This window comes from Mya arenaria, chromosome 16, assembly GCF_026914265.1.
Source record: "Mya arenaria isolate MELC-2E11 chromosome 16, ASM2691426v1".
Classification (NCBI taxonomy): Eukaryota; Metazoa; Mollusca; class Bivalvia; order Myida; family Myidae; genus Mya; species Mya arenaria.
Window position 1 is genome coordinate 3,749,015 of NC_069137.1, and position 21,274 is coordinate 3,770,288.

At 32.9% G+C, this 21,274-nt stretch overlaps 1 protein-coding gene across 1 annotated transcript; it reads left to right on the forward strand.

Moving 5' to 3' along the window:
* The first annotated feature begins 13,288 nt into the window (after positions 1-13,288).
* Positions 13,289-20,717, forward strand: LOC128222367 (uncharacterized). Its single transcript, XM_052931342.1, has 4 exons — positions 13,289-13,402; positions 19,007-19,610; positions 19,869-19,985; positions 20,503-20,717. Exons 2-4 carry the CDS (start codon positions 19,016-19,018, stop codon positions 20,715-20,717), a joined length of 927 nt encoding a protein of 308 aa, XP_052787302.1. The 5' UTR covers positions 13,289-13,402; positions 19,007-19,015.
* Positions 20,718-21,274: the final 557 nt, after the last annotated feature.

Consider the following 21,274-nt stretch of genomic DNA (forward strand, 5'->3'; position numbering starts at 1 on the left):
CTTGGAGAGATATCTGACTGATTTGTATACTTTGAACACAGACTTAGAGAAAGAGACGGCCATATACTCGACGTGGTGTAGTAACGGACTAGTAACGGACTAGCAGCGGGACCCACCCCCACCTGTACGTCTTCACAGTTGGCATTCGAAAGCTTTTCAGAACCTGCGCTACGCTAAAGCAAATATAATTGATGAATTCAGAATCATACAGTGTATATGGTCGATAGTGAAGATTCCCATTCCGATTAAGTTTACAATCATGAACCTTGTGACTGTGTGAACTGCTAGCTCCATTGGTTGACATACTGTTTAGCGCTCCAAGGATCGTTGGTTCAGCATTACATCGGCCAGACTTTATACTCACAAGGTGCACGTTACCGGTTACATAAGTGTACAGTCAATGCCAAGTGTGGCACGGAATACTGGTCTGGTCCCATAACGATTATATTCGGGATTAAGCATCGACATTTGAAGGAGTGGATGGCAGCCATTTATGCAGCTAGCTTAGCTCGCAGAGCTATTGCCTTGTATTCCGGGTATCCCCGTTTCAAGGGCCACATTCAGCAAACACCATTGTACCCAATTGCACAATTGTCCTGGTATTGGTCTGAGGGGATGTCTGGTCAAATAATAAGTTCGTAATGAAAATCAAAATCAAGTGGGCATTTGCCCTTTTGCTCTACGCGAGGTTTCCGTCCTTGCTGAGCCCACCTTAGGACACGAGAAAGTTTAAAAGGGAAAGAGTGGCATATCCAATAGTTGATAATTCTCAACAACGTGCTAGCAAAGTTGGTAGAAAGCTATGGTCTAGTGCTCAAGGGCGCGTGTGTTTGGGGCGTACTTCGGCCAGAATTTTTTTTAAATGTATTAAATTAACTTTATAATAAATACCCAATCGTGCCGATTGTTTAGTCTAAAATGTATTTAATACAAAATCTGAATACTAAACAGGCTATCAGCGATAAAATTAACATTATACCTGCCTTAAATTATTATAGCCAATACGTAATAACAAATGTATTGCAGTTCTTTCGTAGCTGATGTATTTACTTGCTTATACACTTTAATACAAACTTCTTTTGATATGATAATCACCATGTCAAGAGAGTAAAAGATTTCTTACCTTGATAGTGTATTGAAATAATTATGTACTAAGGAGGAAGTTAACTTCATGTTAACAAGATATTATATTTTCGCCTGTTGGCGATAATTGTTTACATTAGGACCAAATAAAGTTTGTTTTGTGCAATATGGAGTTACCGAAAAAAGCACACTGTTACGCAATCGGTAGTTTTCAATTACATGCTATTTATAATAGCTTTAATCAATCGGAAACCCATGATAATAGCAGTCTGCTTTCAGCCAGCATATAAAGGATTACGAGTCATCATAGACGTATGCCTCCATATCTAACATATGTGAAATGAAAGTTTTACCTACACGTTTGTTTACATTAGATGTTTCGTATTATGGCTTGTTATTGAACATGTACGTTGCAGTAAAATTTGTTTCTTTAAATTTCGCATACGATTGAAACGGAAACGTCTCCGACTCTTATATTAAACGTTTCCTCGTGATTTTGTGACGCCATTTCCGTTCTGCATATATCGGCCTGCTCAAAATGGTAAGTCCTTGTGTTAGGGGTAGGTTAGTTCAAACTACACTCAAAGTCCTTAGGTAAGGGTTGGCGAACATCAGCATCAGTTGAAGTGCTTAGATTTATACTTACTTCCTGTCACCTACGTTAATCGCGTCTATATGCATTCAGTTTTTAAGCAATGCCTTCAACCTTCATATTACGAGTGTTATTGTTTTCATAACAATTAAGTAAAACCCATGACGTTATTGTACAGTGGTGCACGATGTTGTGCAACCATTGTCTTATACTCTGTGTTTTCTTTTCCTGGAAAAATATTAGTCTGTAAAATGTGCATAAGCAGGTTGCATTGTTTTACGTTGGTATGTGCACAAAAATGTGCCTTCGACTCTCCGAGTTTCGTTCAAGACAAATGAGCTAGGTCACCAACTTTGGAAAACTCGCTAAATAAAAAGTAGACTGGCAAACAAGGCCCTGAAAACGTTACCAAACCCGAGTTCCGGCAGTGCCGGGAACTAACTTGAATAAAGAAAGCGGAGTATCGCCAGGTGTTAAATATGACATTTGACTTAAACAGGGTGTTTTCATTGGATTGAGACTGCTTCTCGAAAGAATTAGTACTGAGCAGTATGCATGGTGATCTTTTCTCTGGGGTATCAGGAATTAGAACATGCAACCTTTATTTGTGTTGTTAGTATCTTGCTGCGTTTCTTTTTCATGCCCTTCTAGCAACAAAATATGTATTTCAACTACAGTATTCAAAAAACAAACTAAACGAAACCAAATTAAGAAACACATGAGTGCTATGTTTAAATTTTAATCTCTTTCAACGTTTTAATGCGCACAAAATAATAGTTTAACCCATCAAAGGCAAATTCTGGCATACACTTCACCAAAAAAATGGAATGAAGTTTACAGACTTAGCGCACCTGAGAATGCTGACGCTTGTATTTTGTCCGTTTTCCCGCTCTATGTTCGAATATAAACAACAGCTATCAGAGCTACATCCTTTTGTTTGATGACCTTATGGGAATGACAGGCATACAAAGTGTCCTTCATCAAACCTCGTCGTCTTCACCCATTTTTGATCTCTTTACAAATGCTAGGAATACGTCAGCTATTACATAATCACTTAAACATATCCTTGCAGGGTTTCAGCTGTATACAAGCATATATATCAATACATAGGTTAAAACAAACAAGAAAACAGTTTGATATGATAATCGTAATGTTAAACAATAAAATACTTCAGGGATAACTGGATATCTGCCTTTCTCACATTGATAATGTATTCAAATAAATATGTGTTTATACTACTTTAAACTCTGAGATAACAAAATAACATTCCACAGCTGTTGATGATAAATCTGTATATTAAGGCCAAATAAAGTGTGTTTGTTCGATATGGATTTATCAAATGAGCACTACTTTTTCTTCAACAGTATTTTGTTATCAGAAGCATTTTGTATAAGCTTGTAATCTACGTAGTAAAGATAAAGAGCCCGCATTAACAATGAGTCAAATGTTTCCATAAGCAAATTGAGGAACATATCAGTAAAAAGAAAGTCCACCAAATTGAATACTTCTGTTAGCATTAGGGGGTTGTGAAATTAAACATTGACATGAACTTATTTATTAAAAGGAGACCATATAAGGTATCAGTGCTTAATACTTATGCCCTTTTCAACACTCTATACATCTATTCCACAATCTTTGGTTACAAACAAATTGACTTCTCTTATCAAAAAAACTTTTGCGATGGAGAAAACGACTTATATGGCAATTAATGATAAAAAAAGTTTTTTTAACAATGATCGCTCAGATAAATATATATATTGGACATGCACACATGTCATTTAAGTTTTAAATTGTGTACTTATTAACATCTCTCGTATTAATTTTCAATGTCGGATCTGCATCTTCTTTAGCAACATTACTTTCATCTTTGGCCTGATTGGCACAGTCGGACAAATTCATTCGGAAATCAAGTATCGTAAGCCTTAACAACAGTGCGAATGCTGTTCTATATAGTCTAGAATGTCTTAGGGTATTTGAAGAAAACATGTATTCAGCAGTAAGGAATAAGGAGATAGTTTGCGTCCACCTCGTAATATAAGCAGCGTGTTATGTTGTGTAACGGATATCTCGTACCCGATTTAATTGTATAATTAAACATTCTGAAATGCTTAAGCAATAACAAAACAAAAGCAATAGAAAAAAAATCATTAAAATTAGTAAGTGTTTAGAAGTGTAGTATTGCACGCAAGTAGCATCTTTCGTGTGTACGTTTATGTTGATTAAGCAATCACAACTTTGGTGAATATACTATATATGATTAAGTAGAAAAGCATGGTAATTATAAGGAACCAACCCACAAGTTACAGAACAGCTTGTCAGCTTGCTTTGCAGGAATCGATTAAGTTCTGAATTCGCGAAAATACACGAATAGCTATGCTACGGTTTAAATGTTACTTGGGCTGTCTAAACCTACGGAGCATTTCAATCTGTGTCGAGTGAAAACCTCGCGACATAGTCTACGTAGTATTATGTTTATTCTAATCATCACATAGACAGCCCATATCGTCAGTGTTCAGAGATAGACTAACATTCGTGGACATTCTATATGAAATGTATGAATCGCACTTAATAAAATACAAACTAACTCGCCATGGCGCGTTTATAATTGATTTCAGAAGGCTTATTCAATATATTCCGCAGTAAGTAATGTTGGGTCAAGTATGAGTACTGTCCAATATCCTTGTTTAAACTACCGAAGACTTCCTGATTCGCTAATAGTCCTATTATGACACGCAGGTATTTGTTAGTTATAAATAAAGATGTTTTGAGGCACGTTCTGTCTGATTACCATATGTATCTGTAGTGAAATGTCTGGATGTGGCGCTATTGGTGTGTCTGATTACCTTATGTATCTGTAGTGAAGTGTCTCGATGTGGCGCTATTGGTGTGCCTTTCAACTGGATTTAAATGCACTCTGGAAACTGGGGTTATACATGAGCATTTAACTTCCATACCTCATTTGGCACCGAATGCTCCTTCTTAACCCGAATCCCATGATAAAAATATTATCAAACTATTTCGCCCACTTGAGTCAAAAGTATACCAAAAACAGCCCATGTTATCGCCTATCGACAGGTGAGTTTGCTTTTTATCATTGTTTTATCGGTGTTCCAGTTTGTGTTCTGGTACGCTCATAATATGAAATTGTGATTGAAACTTGAAATGAGTCGCGTACATGCGTCATACGATGATATGACAAACAGAAAGCCTTGTTTTGAATTACACGAGTTTTTAACTATGTTTAACAATGTATATGTACCAAAAAAATGCGAAATACATGAAGTAAGCTAGCAAGAGCAAAAACAAACCGGAACTCAAGAAGCACTTGTCCATTTATTGTCCAATTGAAGTGTTCTTAATACTTAATGATACTTTTACTTGCTTCTGGGTTGTTTAAAAAAACAGCAAAGTTCCTGTTTTCGCCTATTGGAGTAAGAAATTCGTTTCAGAAATTATCTTTGTTCACGAAAACAGTTGCTGAGTAACATAATTACAGTAGCGATTTCATGGTTTCTGTTTCATTCCATAATACCAAAGCACACACGCCATGTAGGATGGCGGAAAGCTTTAATCACACCATTTTAGTTAATTTAGAATTAACGCAGAACAAAAATAAAAAAACAAAACTATTTTAGCTGTAGTCTATGCACACTTTATCCCATGCTTCAGAATATCATTGGATCTATAAACTATTCCAACAAGATATAATAATATTATGTAATTACATACATGACACATTACACTACTTTTATAACTATACAAAATCATTTCTTATGTTTGCTTTTGACAGATGGATACACATTGTCAATTACAGGGTTTCCATTATCTCGTTTGCCAGAAAGTGTGGGTCGTTCACACAGCATGACAAATGTTACAATAGAGAGCTATCCAAAACAGCCTGCCGAATGCAACTTTTTCGCGCGATCAGCTCAATTTTCTGGCCACCAGTATAAACAATTAGACATCGTATTAGAACAGAACAGAACAGAACAGTTTAACGATTTATTCAAGCAAACTATGATACATAAGGTAATAGCACAAAAGGAATATCTTATAAGGAATATATATGTTTAAACCAATTCACTATATAAAGTATGTTCACTTTACAAATAATATTGGTGTATCGAGTATTTAGTTCAAAACATAGTGAATAATAACATAATTCAAATAGTGGTATAACATGTTGATAAAATATCTTACTACATTAAAAGTATTGAATGTGCCTTTGAAGCTTTGTATGAATATATAATAAATTAACATACATCTTTATGATTTTTTTTCTGATGACAGTGACTGTACAGATTTAAATAACGTTTTATTTCTCTCTAAAACTTTGGCATTGTTCAGGCTTACTCAACAACGTATTCATTGCTTTCACTTCTTTCCCGTGCAAAGTCCGTTTATTAAGATTATAATTACCAGTATATTTTAATGTGATAACTACAACAATTACAATCATCTACAACGTCGAAGCTTTTGTTACCAAATATCCATAACTCATACGTTTAATACTATAATGTTTACTGAGCCTCAATGATACACTATAGCATTGTGAAAGTTAATTATATTGCGCGTATCATCATTGGTTAAGTTAAACACATAATGCTTATTATCATTGGTGCAATTAGAGGCTATTTTGCGTATAACAATGTCTTAAAAATTAAAACTGTAATGCATATCACAACTGGCTGACAGGCAACCTACTGTGCCTATCACGATTGCTTAAAGTGTAGCCTTTTGTGCTTAAAACAACTAGTTAAAGTAAAGACTATTGAGTGTTTCATCAATGGTTAAAGTGTTACCTATCGTGCGCATCACACATGGTTAAAGTGTAGCCTATTGTGCTTATTACAATTTGTAAAGGTAAAGACTATTGAGTTTTTCATAAATGGTTAAAGTGTTACCAATCGTGCGCATCACACATGGTTAAAGTGTATCCTATTGTGCTTATTACAATTTGTAAAGGTAAAGACTATTGAGTTTTTCATAAATGGTTAAAGTGTTACCTATCGTGCGCATTACACATGGTTAATGTGTAGCCTATTGTGCTTATTACAATTTGTTAAAGTAAAGACTATTGAGTTTTTTAAACAAATGGTTAAAGTGTTACTTATCGTGCACATCACGCATGGTTAAAGCGAGCATTGAGTTTTTTTACAAATGGTTAAAGTGTTACCTATAACACGCATCACACATGGTTAAAGTGAAGACCATTGAGTGTTTCACAAATGGTCAAAGTGTTAGCTACTACACGCATCACACATGGTTAAAATGAATTCTAATGTGTTTATAACAATTTGATAACTTGAATCAGTAGAGTGAGGGGTATCAAATTGCTTATTTTTCAATATCATTTTAGTACTTTAATGAAACATGTCCAATGCGTACGAGACATAGTTTTTAATTAATTTATTTAGTATATTTCAAGGGTCCTATGCTGTTTGTACAAAAGTAATCAAAGACATGATTATATGTTTTTTTTAATGTTAAACTTATACCATATAGCATTATCAAAGATTATAAACATGTACAACATTCTAGAACTTTGTACTTATTTGCTATTTATAAAGAAAAGGCGTAACGTAAACGTAATCAATTGTTAAATATCAATTAGCTTTAAAATGCAACATCATATAATTCACTTTATATCGCTTAACGTTCAAGGTTTATGAGATAGAAATAAACGTGCACGTGTAATTCAATGGCTTAATAATCAAAAGGCAGATGTTGCCTTTTTACAAGAAACTCATTTTACTGACAATATAGATCATCATATAAGGGACGAGTTTAATAATTGGAGACTAGTACATAGTTACGGGGAATCAAACAGTAAAGGATGTTCTACTTTAATACAAAATGACCTCCAGTGCAATGTATTAGACCAAATTTGTGATTGTAATGGTAGATACATCTTATTAAATCTTAAAATACTTGAAAATACATATACACTAGTAAATCTGTATTCGCCGAACAAGAAAAAAGAAAGAAACGACTTTTACTTAACCTTATCAAATGTTATTTCGGAGAAATGCTTAGGGATTAAAATAATCGGGGGCGACCATAACGATACGTTAAACATAAATGACAGAATAACAAAATCACAATAATCAGATGTTGTAACTGCTAAGAACTTGACACGCCTTTTCAAAACTCATAAATTGTGTGATATTTGGAAAGTCCTCAATACAAATAAATGTCAGTTTACTTGGTGACGTAAGAATAAGACAGAAAAAAGCAGAATTGACTATTGGCTTTTTAACCACAACTTCACTCCTCAAGTATTTTCAACAGACATCAGTCCCGCAATAATACAAACAACAGATCACATGGCCATTTCACTAAAATTTAAACTACCTAATTCACGTGGTCCTGGCTATTGGAAATTCAATAACTCTCTTTTCGAAAACAAAGAATACAAAGCCAAAATTAAAAATATTCTTAATCAGCAAATTCAATCGAATGTTAACCCTCAAGCAAAATGGGAATTTTGTAAAATAGAAATTAGAAATCAAACAATTCAATTTTGTAAACGTCTTTCAAGGCAAAAGCATAATCATCTGACTAAATTAGAAAAAGAACTTAAACTAGTGTACGAGGATAACGATAAAGAACCACATGAAACTAGCTTACAAATTAACATGATCGAATCAGAAATAAATGATATATATAAAAGTAAGGCGACCGGTGCTCAAATACGCTCAAAAGTAGACTTTATTGAGAAAGGCGAAACAAATTCTAAATATTTCCTTAATCTAGAGAAATCACGTCAAAGCAGAAAAGTTATTAATTCAATACTTGTTGATGGAGACAGAGCCTTTGAAACAAAACAAATATTAGATGCAGAAATTAATTTCTATACGGATTTGTACACCACAAAATATAAAGACAATGTGGGATATACTCAATATATAACCGATGTTAACATACCTACCACTTTGGAACCAAATTTATCTGATAAATGCGAAGGCAAAATAACTCACGAAGAAGCGACAGCAGCGCTCAATGAAATGAAACTGAATAAAAGTACTGGACTTGATGGTCTGACAGTTGAATTTTATAAAGCCTTTTGGTCTAAAATTGAAAATCTTGTCATTAATTTTTTTAACGAAAGCTATGAAAAAGGCGAATTATCTTTTACTCAAAAACAAGGAGTTTGTTCGCTATTGTTTAAAAAGGGTGATCCCGAAAACCTTGAAATTTGGCGTCCAATATGCTATTTAAATATCAATTATAAACTAGCGGCAAAGATTGTAGCAAAACGCATGCAATTAGTCCTACCGAAAATTATAAGTTTTGATCAGCAAGGTTATATCAAGAACAGAAATATAGGTTTCAATATACGACTTATAGATGACGTAATAGATTACACTGATCTTTATAATAAAGAGGGTGGGATTCTATTTTTAGACTTCAAAAAAGCCACACAGTAGAATGGCCTTTTATGGTCGACATATTGAAACAATTCGGCTTTAAGAACTCGTTTATAAGATGGGTTAAGACTCTTTATTGCAATATTACGTCCAAAATAGCAAACAATGGATGGATATCAGACTCATTTTATTTACAACGTGGCGTTCGACAAGGCTGCCCTCTTTCTGCTCTTCTTTTTATTATAGTTGTTGAAGTTTTATCAATTAAACTGAAACAATGCGAAACATATGAAGGTATAAAAGTAATAGAAAACAACATTAAAGTTACCCAACTTGCAGACGATAATACTTTATTTATTAAAAAATCATATAGAAATACCTATTGTTTTAGAAATAATTGATACCTTTGGAAAACATTCGGGTCATAAACTTAACAAGATGAAAACGTTAGCTCTCTGGATAGGTTAATCGAAAAATCAACCCGTCACTATGTTACATGGTGTACAATTTATTACAAAACATGTTAAATCTCTTGGCGTCTACGTTGGAAGTAATAAAAATGAATGTGTAAACCTAAGTTGGACCGACAAAATCGAAAAGTTTTAGCAGCTAATTAACACTTGGAGTAAACGAAAACTTACATTCTTTTGAAAAATAACGGTCATAAAAACCTTACTTTTTCCCAAGCTTGTTTACTTAGCTCAAAGTATTGTAACTCTCGATAATATTTCTAAGATAATTAATTCAATGATCTTCGAGTTTTTTCTGGAACGAAAAAAGAGAAAATCAAACGTAAGACAGTTATTGGTAGCATGATTGAAGGTGGTCTAGATATTCCAGATTTGATGTTATTTTCTAAAGCCATGAAAATAAAATTGGTAACCAACCTTATCAGTACAACAAGCGCAAGCTGGAAAACAATACCATCTCTTATGTTTGACCAATTCGGCAAGAACTTAATTTTCTACATAAACATTGCCTCTATCAAGTCCTTACAACCACTTACAAACAAATTGGGCCTTTTTTATAAAGACTTACTGTCAATATGGATCCACTTTTTACAAATGTCTGTTCATCAAGACAAAATGTCTAACACATTTTATAATATTAGGAAGGAAATAATCTGGGGTAATAAATTCATAAAATGTAATAACAAAATTCTCTTCTTCAAAACCTGGATAGATTCAGATTTGATATTCATTAATGACATAATTTCAAATAGCGGTGACATAGAAACACATTTGATTTTGAATAAACTTAAAAACAAAACAAATTGGATGGCAGAAATTTATACGTTAAAAAATTCTTTACCAGCTAGCTGGAGAAATATGGTTAAATCAAATGAATCATTAAATACTAGAGTTAACACAAAGCTAGAAATAAAGATTCAAAATAAACCTCTAACCGAAATGACAAATAAAGAAATTTACCAGCTTTTTATTAGGCAAGTTTTTTAAAAAACCGTCCATTCATGGTTACTGAAATCGCCGTCTTCGAGAAAAAGTAGAATGGAATTCATGGTATTATATAAATCATAAATGTATTGTTGACAATAAAGTCAAACAGTTCAAAATTAAACTGTTACACAATCTTGTGGCTACTAACCTGAATTTATTCACGTGGAAATTGAGAGACTTTCCTTTATGCATATATTGCCATGAAGTAGAACATTATGAACATTTTTTGTATTATATTGTATTGAGCCAAATCTGCTACTGTATTTATAAAACATACTTCATCAGTGATAGGAGAGCAAAACACATTGTTATTTTGAATCATTTATTTTATGATTTGCTTACTTTACAGACGTTCTTAAAGAAAACACATGTGAATGTTTGTTTTCTGAATGAGTTTATTAACAACATTAAACACATTATCTAACAATATATTGAAGATGTGTATATTCATGACAGTTCTATGTATCATTTCATGTGTATAGCTGTACGATTGTGTATTCGTCTAAAGAAATAAACGGACTGTGAGTAATTGCAGTTCCAATGAGAGAAAAAAGAAAAGGCGATGAATTAACGAACATAAAGAGGTACGATATATATTGTGTTGTTATCGCTAAAGTGAAAAGTACTCTACTTATCACTTCACCAGTGTTTTGTAAACTACACTTGGATATGTCTAGATTTTGTAAACTACACTTGGATATGACTAGATTTTGTAAACTACACTTGGATATGACTAGACTTGGTAAACTACATTTGGATATGACTTGATTTTGTAAACTACAACAGAATATGACTAGATCTTGTAAACTACATTAGGATATGACTAGATTTTGTAAACTTCACTTGGATATGACTAGATTTTGTAAACTACACTTGGATATGACTAGATTTTGTAAACTACAGTAAAATTTGACTAGATCTTGTAAATTACACTTGGATATGACTAGAGTTTGTAAACTTCACTTGGATATGACTAGATTTTGTAAACTTCACTTGGATATGACTAGATTTTGTAAATTACACTTGGATATGACTAGATTTTGTAAACTACAATATAATATGACTAGATTTTGTAAAGTACATTTGGATATGACTAGAATTTGTAAACTTCATTTGGATATGACTATAGTTTGTTAATTACACTTGGATATGACTAGATTGTGTTAAATACACTGCGTTCCCATAAGCTTGGATTAATGGTTGGTTCAATAGTATTTTTTTATCAAATATTACAATGGCTGAATTTATCTGCATACCACGTTATCTTTTATATCAGCAGATAACGTTATTTTGAATATATTAACATACATACAAATGTCGTTCGGGTAATCTTATTTGATAGCTTGTTATCAAGGTTGATATTACTTCGGTAGGTAACTACATGTTGACTACGATGTAAGATAACTCAGATAATGCTAACTGAATAGTAAACTTGATTTATAAACTTATTAAAATATTGTTAAATGAATGATGGTAGCGTTTGAAAACAGTTATGCACGATTTTATGATCACTTATTTACAAATCATAATCATACGACTATACGTCAAGCAGAGCCAATGAAAAAGCGGACCGTGCAATAGAATTTTGAGAAATCCCACTAGCCGGTGCATTGTATTTGAAAGGCCATGATAATAATCTCATGTTTATCTTTTGAAAAAAATGTTTTCATTTATCTATCTATAAATCTATAAATCTATATTTCTTTCTTTCTTTCTTTCTTTCTTTCTTTCTTTCTTTCTTTCTTTCTTTCTTTCTTTCTTTCTTTCTTTCTTTCTTTCTTTCTTTCTTTCTTTCTTTCTTATTTATTTATTTATTTATTTATGCATATACATGCTCACCAACATATGCAATACACACATCGTCGTATAAGTCAAATACAGTTACTCATTTCTTCTTCAAAAGTGTCCTCTTATAGACGTGAGAAACCGTTTCGATAGGACGAACACCAATTTTGTCCGAGGCGAAACTCGTACGCGTTAGATTTAAAAGGTCCGGTCGTGGATTTCTTTGGATTTCATAAAAAATATTTGCAAATCAATTGTTATTTGTTCCTTATATTCCACATAGGGAGGATTTTTTTTGCACAGGAACGTTCCATTTTTGCCACTGCTTCAACGGAAGTATGTCCGATTGTTACCAATATCAATAAAAACAATTTACTTCTATTTCTAAGATATTTTAATTTAAATGGGAATTTACATTGACATTGCGTTGCTATCAAAGATATTGGTCTTTTAGTATATCTACTACAATAATAAAACGCGTTTGCTGTTACAATTCGCATAAAGATAAGGTGAATGATTTACATGAGTAGTCTTTTCTGAATATTGATAAAGGGTTTGCGGCGATTATTGCTCAACTGTATCGAGGATTTACCTACCTTACATCGATGGCTAGTTAGACAAAACTTTAATGCGGAATAGCTTGTATGAATGTGTTCCTAATTTACGATAATCCATCTGCTTCTCACAGCATTTTAATCCCCCTTTTTTACTCGACTTTAAAATGATTTATTTCGGACAATATCTAAGGATACAATAATGAAAACGTTCAATCTGTGAGAATGCAGCTTTAAACTAAAACAATGTAACAAACACGATATGTATAAGTCGGCGCATGTAGTTGTTGAACCATGTTATCAACTAGATACTGATTTTATTTTTAAATTGACGCTGATAAGATGTATAATTTGTGATAATATCTCTGATTATTCAATTTACCCAAATAAAGTGTTAGAATACCTTTGTCATAAGCGTTTATATTTCTATCTCTCATTGGTGTTTATATTCAGTGATATATTTCATTTGCCATTATTATCATCAATGAAAGCTATGTGATTGCTTACTTGTTTGAAGTAAATGATAAATGGAATACAATTGTAGCTGAGAGGAAGTCAAAGGTATTTGGACATATAGTCTTATTTATATATATATATATACACACACATATATATATAAAGTATCTAAAATAAAATAAAACGATTTGGTTTGGTCTGGAAGCGCAGACCCTTCATAAACCTAGCAACAATTTAATAAGAAACCAAAACGTTTGAAATGTTCAAAAACATTAACACTATACAATGTAATCTAACAACTTGATGGATAAATAAAAAGTTTCAAATTATGTTAATATTAGATTTAGTTGATAAACGTGTTTGTATAATTAGTCTTATGGTTTTGCCATTTATCAAGGTCACCAATGAGGGGACCAAGGTCAAATAAGTTCAATGGAAAATCAATGTTTCATGGCATTCAAATGAAGCTCTCAATACTGATCAGTGTATTCCTTTGTATAATTCAATAAAGCAATGCATAGCTTGTTGCAAAAGGTCTTTTGAACTGAGTTTTCCACGTTTTGCCTAGTGTTGACAAAAAAATTACTTTGTATGATTCATCGAAAATCTCATTTTCTCTAAGAAAGACCAGCAATTCTTCAAACATGCATGCAAGGAACAACTTCACTGCAGAATGTATGAATGTAAATTCGTTGAAATTACTTGTCTAATTCTGAAATTGAAGAAAGTGAAATTAAATTGCTAAAGGCGAACCATTCAGTAGAAAATACCACAATCCTACGTGTTGAAAATAGCACGAATGCACAATGGTTCGGCTCATCAGACACCAAACAATAGTCAAATTCGCAGAAGTTGACCAATGACGTTCATGTGCGGTAATTGACTAATGAGATATGTACAATAACTGGCACAGCTTTTGACCTTTCTGGTTCATGTACAGTTATAGAGTGATAAGGTACATGTATATTTATTGACTGATATGATACTGCAACTGTTTTTGACTTAATTAGTTCATGTACAGTTATTTACTAACGATTTACACGTTTAATTATTGACTGATGTGTGAGATGCACAGTTGTTGACTGATAAGATAAATGTATAGCTATTGACTGATGTGATACATGTATAGTTTTTGACATATGAGGTTCATGTACAGATATTGACTGATGAGATTCATGGTCTGTAATTGACTGATGAGGTTCATGTCAGTTATTGACTGATAGGCTACATGTACAGTTATTGACTGATGGGCTACATGTACAGGTATTGACTGATGGGCTACGTGTACAGTTATTGACTGATGGGCTACATGTACAGTTATTGGCTGATGGGCTACATGTACAGTTATTGACTGATGGGGTACATGTACATTCATTGACTGATGGGCTACATGTACAGTTATTGACTGATTGGCTACATGTACAGGTATTGACTGATGAGATTCATGTCAGTTATTGACTGATGAGGTACATGTACAGTTATTGACTGATGAGGTACATGTACCGTTATTGACTGATGATATATTTGTACAGTTATTGACTGATGAGGTATATGTACAGTTATTGACTGATTAGGTACATGTACCGTTATTGACTGATGATATATTTGTACAGTTATTGACTGATGAGGTATATGTAGAGTTATTGACTGATGAGGTATATGTACACTTATTGACTGATGAGGTATATGTACACTTATTGACTGATGAAGTATATGTGCAGTAATTGACTGATGAGGTACATGTACAGTTATTGACTGATGAGGTACATGTACCGTTATTGACTGATGAGGTATATGTACAGTTATTGACTGATGAGGTATATGTGCAGTCATTGACTGATGAGATTCATATAATTATTGACTGATCAGGTTCATGCAAATTTATTGACTGATATGATGGTGGAACAGTTATTGACTTATTAGGTAAGTGTACTGACTGCTGATGGTTATAAACAAATATTGATATAGGATGTACCTATATAGTTTATACTAATATAGTACTGCTACAGTTATTCAATTATTAGGTTCATTAACAGTAACTGACTGCTTAAGATCATAAATATGTATTGACTGATGAGGTACACGTACAGATATAGACGGATATTTAACTGGGACAGTTAATAGGTTCATTTGCAGGTATTGACTTGTGAGGTACATGCACAGGTATTGACTAATGGGGTAAATGCAAAGTTATTGACTAATGAGGTACATGCACAGTTATTAACTAATCAGGTACATGCACATTTATTGACTGATGAGGTACATGTATATTTATTGACTAATGAAGTTCATGCATAGCTATTGACTTACAATGTACATACACAGTTATTGACTAATGAGGTACATGTGCAGTTATTGACTAATTATGTGCATTCACAATTATTGACTAATGAGGTTCATGCATAGTTATTGACTAATGAGGTACATACAAAGTTATTGACTAATGAGGTACATACAAAGTTATTAACTAATGAGGTACGTGCATAGTTATTGACTAATGAGGTACATGCACAATTATTGACTAATGAGGTACATGCATAGTTATTGACTAATGAGGTACATGCATAGCTATTGACTAATGAGGAACATACACAGTTATTGACTAATGAGGTACATACAAAGTTATTAACTAATGAGGTACATGCATAGTTATTGACTAATGGGGTACATGCACAGTTATTGACTAATTCTTTACATGGAAAGTTATTGACCACTGAGGTACATGCATAGTTATTAACTAATGGGGTACATGCGCATTTATTGACTAATAAGTTACATGGAAAGTTATTAACTAATGAGGTACATGTACAGTTATTGACTAATGGGGTACATGCGTATTTATTGACTTATGAGGTACATGCGCATTTATTGACTAATGAGGTACATATACAAGTATTGACTAATGAGATACATGTACACGTATTGACTTATGAGGTACATGTTAAAAGAATTGATTAATGATGTACATGTACAAGTATTGATTAATGAGGTACATGTACAGTTATTGACTAATGAGGTACATGCATAGTTATTGACTAATGAGGTACATGCATATTTATTGACTAATGAGGTACATGCACATTTATTGACTAATGAGGTACATGCACATTTATTAACTGATATGGTACTGTTACAGTTATTGACTTACTTGGTAAATGTAGAGGTAATGACTGCTTAGGTTCTTGCACAAATATTGATTGATGAAGAACATGATATTGACTGATATGGTTCTGTTAAAGTTATAGGCTTATAAGGTCGATTTACAGTTACTGACTGCATAGGTTCATGAACATTTATTGACTGATGAGATACACGTTGAGTTATTGACTAATGAGTTAAATGTACAGTTTTTGACTTACGAGGTACATGTACAGTATTTGGCGAATGAAGTTCATGTACAAGTATTGACAAACGAGGAACATGTACAGTAATTTACTAACGAGGTAAAAAAGTATATTTATTGACTTATGAGGAACATGGACGATAAATGACTGACGACGGAAATGTAAATTGATTGACTAATAAGGAACATGCACATTAATTGACGTATTAGGTACTTGTACATTGATTGACTTATTATGTACTTGTACATTGATTGTCTTCTTAGGTACTTGTACATTGATTGACTTATTAGGTACTTGTACATTGATTGTCTTATTAGGTACTTGTACATTGATTGACTTATTAGGTACTTGTACATTGATTGTCTTATTAGGTACTTGTACATTGATTGTCTTATAAGGAACGTGTACATTAATTGACTTATTAGGTATTTGTACATTGATTGACTTATTAGGTATTTGTACATTGATTGACTTATTAGGTATTTGTACATTGATTGACTTATTAGGTATTTGTACATTGATTTACTTATTAGGTATTTGTACATTGATTGATTTATTAGGTATTTGTACATTGATTGACTTATTAGGTACTTGTACATTGATTGACGTATTAGGTACTTGTACATTGATTGACGTTTTAGGTATTTGTACATTGATTGTCTTATTAGGTACTTATTCATTGATTGTCTTATTAGGTACTTGTACATTGATTGACGTATTAGGTACTTGTACATTGATTGACGTATTAGGTACTTGTACATTGATTGACTTATTAGGTACTTATTCATTGATTGTCTTATTAGGTACTTGTACATTGATTGACTCATAAGGAACGTGCACATTAATTGACTTATTAGGTACATGTACATTGATTGACTTATTAGGTATGTGTACAGTAATTGACTTAAGAGATGAATGAACAGTTGAAAGAGGTACTTAAACAGTAATTGGCAAATGAGGTACATGTAAAAAAAGGAACGAATAACAACATTTTACTTCTTAAACATTTATATTACATATATCCTTGACATGCAAACATCGTTGACAACTTTTCATTAGGAAGCAATAATCCGTTTACCAGAATGTTTTAAAAAATGTTATCAAAATGCAATTAAATACTTGATTTGACTCCATGTTTCGCGTAGTCTTTATATATAAATGCAGAAAGCCGACGTTCATATTTCATTGTTACCGCTGCAAAGTTACGAATATAATGTATTCGATCACTACGTTAATCATAACGCATATAGTTTGCAAACATTTGTAATTTTAAACATATCTTTAAAATGATACCATTCCTAAGATGTATCAACAAGACACAAAATAAAATAAATATTTAACCGATCTTCTAAACGATTGATTTTTCCTAACGTACATAAATAAGCCTGTCAATTTCAAGAATCACCTTAAATGTATTATGTATTATGTTAAAGTAAACATTACTTCAACTGAAAGATATAGCAAAGTACATTGTAAGCAAATATTTTTAAGGTATACGCACATGTCAATGTCCCTGGCAAGCGCCGATTTCAAATGAATATTCTTCGTCGTGAATTGATGTCATATTACTAGCACTTGCAAAGTTGATGAGGTATGTTAACGACGAACGGGTTTTATTAATGAATACGTTTTATACGTGCTTCTTTAGAAAAGACAGATATTGTGAACAAATCGTTCATAACTAAGAAGAATTGCGTTTAATATTAAACATTAAAAGTAATTAAAAGATAAATCAGTTTGTCACATTTAAATCACATCGATATGCCATATTTTAGCTCCTGAGGCATATCAAAGAATTTGTACGGCAGGCATTTGTCAAGTCATAAGAAGTGGTAGATACCTTGTTAGTCAAGATATACAATGATGCACGGTATTAAGGATGCTTTTCATGATCACAAGGGTAAAGTCTGAGCAATTGTACGTCTAAACAGGACAGTTCAAAAGTATATCTCGATACTTTCTTGTATCATGTTTAAGTGCTGTTGTTGTTTTCTACGTATATCCTTTTTAAGACATTTTCAAACAGCCATGGGTTTTACCCGCACCCGCCCAAATCTTCAGCTGCAAGCGCTAACACAAGCATGTTGTGGCACGGCAGCAGGTGACGCAAATTTCGTAAATAAATAATATATATATATATAACATAAGCTTACCGAGAGGTACATTCTTTTGAATGTGATTTCATCCACTTCTAGACTTGTTTCATATTTTTTTAAACTACACGCATCAATGAATTATCTTTTCGAAATAATACTGTACAACTGTAAATGGAAGTTGCTGTGCAGGAAAATGTATACATCTTCAAACAATACGTTCAGTGACTCCATCGATAAAAACTCCAATTTAATGTGGCCTTTATTTACAGGTCAAAGACATGTCTAGTGCAGGAATTAAGTTTGACGAGAATGAACAGAAAGAACGGGAAAACTTTACACAATTGCTTTTTACCGTTCAAGGCCCGTGCACTTGGTGCTTAGAAAAAACTCTTTTAAAGTACATTCTAGATTCGGGTACAACACTTGATATATTTCTGCAGTCAAAAAAACAAGACATACTTCTTTCGAGAGTCGGACGACAGAGAAAGTACGATTTTTTCCCTCAGAATGGATCCGGCACGGATTTGGGGACATGGGATGTACAGATGTTTTGGCTGATATTAACCAATATTTTACAAAAGGTGACGCCGACACAAACAAATGACATAGACAATGTCAAAGACATTCGAAACAAACTATGTCACCTCCCTAATCCGAGGCTGAGCGATGGTGACTTTAATCTTTATCAACGACAGATTACGACATTCATCGACGAAACAGTAAAGTTTATCGCTGATGAAGCTTTCGATAAAAAAGTCAAATGTGGTCTAAAAGAAGTAGCAACTCCACTTCAGCAAACAGTTTTTAACATAATAAAAACTGTGCATCGGTTTTATCAGGGAGGAACAACACTCATGGAAGAAGTACATGCAAGTACGTCATCTTAACTTGATTGTTTCGATACGTTTTGCACCGCGATTTTAACATACTATATTTATACGAGATTTTCATGGTGGAACTACTACCATGTTGTTTTTATAAATGTTGATCGAGATATTCAACTCCTTAATGCATAATGTACTAACACTTAAGGCCTGTATTAAGCCTCACATTAGTAGAAATAAGACATATAATTTATATAAACTAAAATGTTGTCGTGCATGATTTAACTAACCTTAATCTGACATCCAGCTGTTAACCATGTCAGCGCAAACCAGATTCCAGGAATGACGAACATGGTTCTGGAAATCAAGGAACTTTTTTTCAGCCACTTTCCTGTTAATGAGTTACAGCAGATGAGAGCACCAGGTATCTTTTATATTAAATCAGTTTTCAATGTGCAAAATATTCTGCTCCAAAATACTTCAGGAAGTCGATAGTTTGTTAGATATAAATAAAACCAACATCTTACCGATTTTAAACTCTTCACATCGATTTCTTACACAAAACAACACTATATAAGTTTGAAGGGGAGATCTGTATCGTTTAAAATGCAGGAAACCTTGGTATCACAATAAACTCGGTCCGTAGAAAAAACATTAAGTTGCGATTGAACATAAAAATACAATATTGTTACATTTTAATAACGATGGGGTAAATCCATTCAAGAAAACATTAAATTTAAGTTGATTTAAAGCCAGCATTAAAATTTAACGCTTATCACCCGTATACTATGTACATTTTCTCTACATTTGAAAACACTTAATCCAATTTTGGAAATATATTATGAAGTGCAAAAATATATCTCTATTTGTATCGGAGTTGTAGTTGTAATACATTCCTCAATAAGTGTTTATGATTAACTCATGTATTCATTGTGTTTCAGAGAAGTCCTCAGTTACGATGACAATGCAAAACGTATCTGTAAACGAAGAGAAAGATTTTTCAATCGGTCTTGTTAATCTTTTTATGGAAGAAATAAATCCTATCGAAAAATTGGATGTTCCGATGCAAAATGATTTGTCTAGAGCTTTACAAAGAGCCTTAACAAAGTTCAATCAATATGGTAGGTTTATTTGTTTAATAAATACTGTTTGTTAAAAATCGATATCTAGTTCATTTTATGCTTATAGTTCCGTCAATTACTTTGGTTTCGAACGTCCAATATATGAGTTTCTATTTTAGGCACTTTGACAGAGGTTCATCGTGGAAGCGTCGTGTTCTATTTACAGTTCAATTCATTTTTATCGTTCATTAATTGCTACGATGATGTTCTTGCCGGCAGACTGACAACAGAATTTAAACCATTGGAAATGGAGTTGAAAAAACGTCTTCAAAGACCAAGTCTGGAACTTGATGTGATCATTAATACCAATGAGGTCCAGCACTTTCTCCTACATTCTTGTAAGTCGCAACTTTATAACCGTGTTTGTATTGTTTTACATATATATCGACGATTTGTATCTTACTGTGTAACTCATTTGATTTTTTACGATAGTTATAATGTGCATGTGCTATAGAAAGGAATCCTAATTGGTGAGAATAAAAGACGGAAAAACCTAGTAGTCAAACGACTAACAAAATAATGTTAAAGAGCATAATACTTGCGCCGTAAACACACAGACCAAGAGACACAAAATGTGCAAATAGGACAAACA